This window comes from Pelmatolapia mariae, linkage group LG2 (genome assembly GCF_036321145.2).
Source record: "Pelmatolapia mariae isolate MD_Pm_ZW linkage group LG2, Pm_UMD_F_2, whole genome shotgun sequence".
Classification (NCBI taxonomy): domain Eukaryota; kingdom Metazoa; phylum Chordata; class Actinopteri; order Cichliformes; family Cichlidae; genus Pelmatolapia; species Pelmatolapia mariae.
Genome location: NC_086228.1, coordinates 6,862,319 through 6,869,837, shown reverse-complemented (window position 1 = coordinate 6,869,837; position 7,519 = coordinate 6,862,319). Strand labels below are relative to the sequence as shown.

Sequence of the window (7,519 nt, the reverse complement as noted above, 5' to 3'; positions counted from 1 at the left end):
GCCATGTCAGAATTTCAACCAGCGTGTGGTTAAAATTCTGTCGATTCACAAGACAAACTGAACAAAAACAGAAAAGAGAAAAGCAAAGGAAAAGGAAAATGTGACAGGAGAAGGTTGAGAGAAACTGTAAAGGACTTTGCAAAGATGGAGGAGAGGCTAAAAGGTTCAGGGCAGGTCAGGAAAGACGTTGTGGGAAGTGAATTCGGATCAACATTTCTTCATCCATAGCCTGACTTCTGAGGAAAAACATCCCAATAATCCAATCCCGTCCTGCTGTAAATGTCAGCCTGATGCATTTTGTTGATTTTTTTTTTGAGGGGGTTTAAAGCGAAGCCACTTAGTTGGAGCTTTTCATCAAACTGCAAATGATTTCTTTCTCTTATCTGGAGATGCTTTTTTTTTTCTTTGCTTTTGTTTTCTTTTCAATTGCTTCACTTAGTTTCAAGAGATTAATCAGTCACCTTAGAGATACAGTATTTCGGTCTAGATGATATTATCTTAAGAGGAGCTACTGATGTTTTCATTTCTCTTGTTCTCATTTCCCATTAATTCAGATGTACAGCCCAAGTTAAGATTAAATTAATGCCTGCAGAAATCAAACTGCTAAGCCATGTTTGTCAGGAAAATGCATGAAGAGCAAACCAAGAGAGGGAAAAAAACACAATGGTGGGAGTGATGATCAAGGTTGCCTTAAAAAATCTATAAAAAATCAAAGAAATGCACAAAAAACTACAGCATTTTCCTCTGATCTGGATTGATTCAGATTGATGACATTGTTAGTTTTGACTTTCAAAACCTCCAGTACCTTATTTCTTTGCTCGCCTAGTCCTAATGCGGCATCGTCCACAAAGATGGGATCCCACATCGAGTCATATGCGTCAATTTCCCTCTGTTTCATTCTGGCATACAGAGCATCATCTCTCTGAACTACATTTCCCACCAGCCACTGCAAGCATACAAAATCAGCACTGTTACTTAGGGGGAAATCGTAGCTTGCCACACTCAGAAGGAAAGGGTGTTTGATTTCTTTTTTCTTATGCTGCCGTTGTTCTTGCTAACTTTAGCAGCTGAATAAAATTTAAAGAGAAGGCTTTTGGCACCACAGCCAGTGATTTTTCCGAGGCGCCTTGCCCTTTGGGAGACACAGAAATATGGAGATAAAGTATAAGCCAGTCATTGCTTCTGCATTCACTCTTTCAGATCCTAGCTGAGTAATAAAGTTGATACACAGGGCTAAACCAGTGAGAAATGGAGAGCTAGAGCAGGAGTAAAGAGTGCTGGTAAAGGACATCAAGCATTGATCACAGCATCACATTGACCTTGAAAGGAGAAGAGGTAATTTTCTCGCACAGAAACAAACACGCACATTAACTGACAACACGGATACCTTTGGAGGAGCTCGGCTCGCGCACGTACCTTGTTGGGGTCGGGTCTCAGCTTCTCGTTATTGGCGGTGGCTGCTTTCTCGGCCGCCTTCTTCTGTCGCTGGGGGCCCTGGCCGAAGAAGATGTAGTTGACAAAGGCGTACTCCAGCAGGGCCAGGAAGACAAAGACAAAGCACCCCATCAGGTACATGTCAATAGCCTTCACGTAGGGGATTTTGGGGAGTGTCTCTCGCAAGTGGGTGTTGATGGTGGTCATGGTCAGCACCGTGGTGATCCCTGGAGATCAACAGAGTCACAGTTTCAGAGACAAAAGCCCCGCATGTGATGTTTTGTGTCAGGTGTTAGTGAAGTTTAGTCACGATATTCAACTGTTATAATGATAATCACTTTTGCGATTCATCCAGATTTCTGTCTAGAATTTAAAGCTTTAAGAGCAAATACCTCGAGAACTGAACTGGAACTGCAGCATGTGTTTATGATGCTAATACTTTTTTAAAATTAAATTTTATTTATGTATTTATGAGTTGCCTTGAGGTGCTTTATACTGTAAGGTAAAGACCATACAATAATACAGAGAAAATCCCAACAGTCAAACTACCCCCTTTGAGCAAGTACTTGGAAACAGTGGGAAGGAAAAACTCCCTTTTAACAGGAAGAAACCTCCAGTAGCACCAGGCTCAGAGAGGGGCAGCCATCTGCTGCGACCGTTTGGGGGGAGGGAGACAGGACAAAAAACACACTGTAGAACACAGAGTGGTTTATAAACACATAATGAGTGAGCAAGGCAAGAAACAAAGTGCATCATGGGAAGCCCAAAGCAGCCTAGACCTACTGCAGCGTAACTAAGGGAGGATTCAGGGTCACCTGATCCAGCACGAACTATATGTTTATCAAAAAAGGAAAGTTTTAAGCCTAATCTTAAAAGCAGAGATAGTGTCCGTCTCACAAATCCAAACTGGGAGCTGATTCCACAGAAGAGGGGCCTGAAAGCTGCCGGCTTTTCTCCCATTCTACTTTTAAATACTCTAGAAACCACAAGTAAACCAGCAGTATGAGAGCAAAGTGCTCTATTTGGGTGATACAATACTATCAGGTCTTTAAGATAAGATGAGGCCTGATTATTTAACACCTTAATACTAATACTACCACGATGAACCCTTTAAATTTGATGTTAGTCATCAGTGTGGACACATTAGCATGCAGAGCTTAACATGCTGATGTTAGCGTTTGGCCCAAAGCACCGCTCTGCCCAAGTCTATAGGTGAGTCATTCCCTGTGCAGGCTATGGTGCACTATAGCTACTGTCTGCCATTTTATTCCACTGGTTTTAGGCAAAACACTGTGCACAGTTTTCTGCATCTGATGCCACAACTCTGCATTTTATATAAGCTGCTTACAACTGAGGATCTACTATAGAGGCAGTGCATAATGAATGAACACAGATGTCTTTCTCGCTTCGCTGGAATTTGCCCCAGCATCAAACTAACTGAGCTCAGGTGCTCATCTCCAAAGTATACATGCTTGGGAACATGTGCGTTTGCTCTTATGCTGTACATTATATAGTGTTTAATGAACGCAAGCAGTCAAATTTGAGAGAAGTCCATATGGATTAAAAAAAACACCTGAGACTGCGATAGCTTACATCCCGTCGTGCAACCAAATGATGGAACAAACTGTAGGCTTTTAAAAAAGGGCCACATTGCCACTGTAAACATCTGCTGTTAGTCACAGCACGATTCACCTGCTTTCCTGACATGTACACATTGTGTTTGATACATTAGTCATCTGCCTGCACAATCTGCATTTGGTCAGATTCACACGTATTATAAATAACCCGGCAGCCAGCACTGTCACTGTAGCACGGAGCCTCGTCTCCCCATTGGCTGCACTTGTTCTCTTTTGGTTAGGACGCTGAGAGCAGAGCGGGGGGGTGGGGGGGGTGGGAGACATCTTTAAATCACGTTACCCTCTAAACGCACCGTCTGGGACTCTGACCTGCCAGCCGTCCCCACCTCCGAAAAAACAAACGGTGTGTGACAAGAAAGAGACGCGCAAAACGCAAAAGCTACCGACGTGCCAGTTTGACATTGGCGTGAGAGCGTGCACGGTGCATTTAAACAAATACAGCTGCGCTCGGGCTCTGATAAGCTGCGATCTCTGGCCAGCGAGAGGCTCCAAAAGACAGACAGGATGAGAGAAAGACAGCACACTTCAAGGTCGAGCTGCAGTGCCTCTCGCTCTGCATGACTCATGCATATAGTCATCTCTGAACAACAGACATTTAGCCAGGCAGCCTATCACACACTGCTATCACTCACTGTGCTTAGAGCTAATGAGGAAAAAAAGTAAACGCTGAGAAAATACAGGGAAAACATCAGGCTCGGCACAGACACAATAATGCAGAAATCCTGAGCATTATAATGTACGTTAAATGGCTCTTTTCATGCTCTGCTATCATTTGGCTCTGGGTTATTTCTGAGGGTCAGCGCTGAGCAGAAGCGAGCCGATCCTACCCAGGGCCACTCTGGCAGCCGATGCATCGTAGTTGATCCAGAAGGAGACCCAGGAGAGGATGGTAATCAGGATGGAAGGCATGTATGTCTGCAGGATGAAGTAACCAATGTTCCTCTTCAGTTTAAAGCTGAGGGACAGGCGGGGGTAGGAACCTGAAGGAGGCAAAGGAGCAGAGGAAGTGGGATAGAAATAGAGTTTCCTCAGTGACACCAAGTACATTTTCCTTGACGCAAGGGAGTCTGTCACATACACTCTCTCTCTCTAATACTGACTGTCGATTTTATGTTAAAAATAAAAGGCCAAAAAATTGTTAACGCAGCAGCTTATGCTAATTAAAACCCGCAAAACCCAGTGAAGCTTCTGCACACCTGTGGAGAAGACGACGTTCTTGGAGATGAGTTTGTAGTCGACGATCGAGAACTGAGGCAGCTCTATCCTGTCCACGCCGGACACTGCGCCGTCTCCACCTCGCCAGTAAAACTCAATATCGTCTGTGGTGTATCCATCTGCAGAGGAAAAAAGCCAGGACACTTAGAGAAACATTATCACCATCCATTAATGCTCTATAATATATCACAGCAAAGTGCTGCAATGTTAAAAGTCGTTGTCTGCGGTTTTGTCTGTCTTTGCCCTTAACTATACTTAATGCTTGGCAATATCCACAGCAGCCGTCACCAACTCTGATTACATCTGAGGGGTCATAAGATGATTAGGAACTATAACTAATCATCAATCAATCAAAATAACAGGAAATTTAACAACATATTTTATGCTTTCTACAAAAATAGAATAAAGGTGCCATTTTAGGGCTCTAAAAATATGAAATCACTTTTGGTTTAAAGTATTTAAAGTGTTTAAAATTTAAGGAGGTGTTGCAATTTGACTTTAAGTGCCACAAGCCAGAAAAAAGTCCTGCGGCGCTCACTGCAGAAACAAATCTCTATGGTTGTGGTTAGGGTGAGGATCATTAAACCAGCACACATTTAAGATCTCCCATTTAGCCAGTCACTGCTGCAGAGGCCATCTTTGCATTAGGGGCTTGTCACATTTTAAAATTTTAAGGTTATAAACAGCAGGGAAGATTACAGAAACACCTACAGCCCTCAGAAATCTTTGAGAGGTGCTCTGAGTATTTGCTGACAAACTTTGTGTAAGCGTAATCTCTATAAACATGCATTCATCCATTTGTCACTCAAAATTAATCATGAGCGTAAGAAGGAGGTGATTGTTGGTGATTTCAAGAACTTGCAGGAAGTAGAAGTCTCTCAGCTCCATCACCGGGACAAGAAACAGAGGGACGCTCACTAAATATGTGGCTGCCGGTTCACTGCAGGTTTGTTTCCATAACCTGTTTCCATCAACCTGAAACAATTTGTGTAACTGCAAGAAGTTATCTGGTTGACAACATGTTTATTTTTCAGCACTTTAAAGCAGAAAGCTAATTTCTACATAGCTGCACACATCGTGAATGGAGACAAAGGAACCTATCTGCATATAAAAAATTAATCAACACTCAGCATTTTCAACTCTCTGTGTGTGAAGCATGTATATGCACCAAGAAACATGTTCTCGTCGGAACTTTATCCCACTACAGTCAACCGAGCGGCGTCGTGGGCTCACCCGGGGAATGGCCGTCTCCCTACTCCAAAGCTCCACTTTGACTGCCGCATGCTCAAAATAGAGGCAGTGACCTATTCAGATGTGATGAATAATTAAACTCCGAGGCTTTGATTTTTAAAAATTAACACTAAATTCTTTGTTGCTATGGCGCTGACACTGAAGGTGAAGTTAGTCACGTCGGGTTGTTATTGGTCGGACGGGCAGCCGGCTTCACCCACAGGCCTTTTTTTTTCACAGCAGACATTTTGATTTGTCATAGTTGGAGAAGCTCAGGTGTTACTAATAATATCAGCAATGGCTTCCTTCTGCACGAACCTGCATGCACAATGTCAGGAAACTCAACAGCCACCATTCGGTGTATTATTTATACCTGTGCTTTTCCTACTGCGATGTGTCTGCTGTGGAAGAAAGAGACTCTGTCTCCAGGGTGGTTTTAACATCTTGCATCACTGACAGTTAAGGTAATGGCACACAAATACAGATTTTCTTTCTTTCTTCTTTCTTTTTTTTTTTTTTTGCTGTTTTTGTTTGAAAGAAAAAAAAAAGAAATCCCCCGAAACAGCTGGGTCCTGTAGCTCATGGCCAATATTACTCAAACAGGAGTAAATTCTGCATCTGTTCAGGTTCTGCAACACATTTGGTGCTCTGGTGAGTATTCACAGCAGCAGGATGAAGTACGTGGGATCGACTCAAAACAAACTCACAGTGTGTGATGACAGTAATGAAGAAGCATGTCCATCAGTGCAATACAGAAGCTCTCTGGTGCAGAGGAAGCACGAACTTCTCCGATATTTGTTTAAAATGAGTCTTATGCTTTAATTAAAGCTTTTCTTGCCAGGGCAAACTACGGCACTGAATACTGAATGCATCTGCAGAGCATAAAGCAGTGGATGCTGGAACTCCACACCAGCAGATAAATAAGCTCTAGCGTTATCGCCACAGCATTACCCCAATTAGTGTACCATGCTGCTGTTGAGGTGCAGCTCGGTTAAGTTCTTATCGGCTACGTCAGGCTGGGGATCAGCGGGGTGTTGAGTCATTTGGTAGAGGGGAGGTTTTTTTTTTTCGATATGAAGGGAGCAGTTTATGGCCAGTACATTCAGTTAGTTTGTAGCTCCATTCGTTCCAGACCATTGTCTCTGTTAGTGCATTACATCACTGCACTCAACCTGGCCTATCAAGACTGATGTGAAGAGTGCCTGAGCCAAAGATGTGCATGGATACTGTATGTCAGCATTTATATGTGCATAACAGATCGTATTAGTTGGTGTTAGAGGGGAAGAAATGCTTTGTTTTTGTTCAGTGCAGCACGTGAGACCAGCGGCCTGAGTCGCAGCAGTGAGTCGCTGATGTATCGGGGGTTTCTGGGGTTTTAAGACTTGTGTCTGTTAAAAATGCATTGAGTTTATCAAGGGGAGTGAGACTTCTCTGGGCTCATTAGTCTGAATAAAATAGCATGCTCTGGCATGAAGAGATTCCAACGTTAAAACCGTTGCCAGTTAATCCATATGAGAGCAGATACTGCCTGGTGATCAAAACTGGAGCTCTGTGTGTGTGTGTGTGTGTGTGTGTGTGTGTGTGTGTGTGTGTGTGTGTGTGTGTGTGTGTGTGTGTGTGTGCATTTCTGCCTGAGAGAGGAGGAGAGAAAAAAAGAGCATATGAGTGATGGAGAGAGAGATAAAAAGGCTGGGAGGGAAAAAAAAGAAGAGGATGAGACCGTGCGAAGAAAGGAGATGAGAAACGGAAAGAGAGGGTGATGGGGAGAGAGATGGCAAGCATAATGGGAGAGGAGCAGCAGGGGGGGGGGTGGTTCTGACCCGCGCTGTTTTTGTGCTGCTTAACGCTGCTGGCAATAGTGTGATCAAACCCGGGAAGACTGAGCCCTACACCACATCCCAGCCCCATAATCCTTCTCCTAGGGGACCCAGATAATACACGCAGAGGACCTCGTCTTTCTCTCTCACGTTCCTCCTCTCTTTCCTCGCTCCCCTGACTTGAGA

The 7,519-nt window shown here is 43.7% G+C and overlaps 1 protein-coding gene across 1 annotated transcript in view; it reads right to left on the bottom strand.

The window, feature by feature from the left end:
- Nucleotides 1-7,519, bottom strand: part of gabrb2a (gamma-aminobutyric acid type A receptor subunit beta2a) — a 32,790-nt gene that overhangs the window by 2,445 nt on the left and 22,826 nt on the right. Inside the window, exons 6-9 of the mRNA XM_063492023.1 lie at nt 4,268-4,405; nt 3,899-4,051; nt 1,417-1,661; nt 806-946 (exon numbers count right to left, since the gene is read on the bottom strand). Of these exons, the coding sequence (XP_063348093.1) occupies nt 806-946; nt 1,417-1,661; nt 3,899-4,051; nt 4,268-4,405 (677 nt within the window). The remainder of the gene's footprint in view (nt 1-805; nt 947-1,416; nt 1,662-3,898; nt 4,052-4,267; nt 4,406-7,519) is intronic.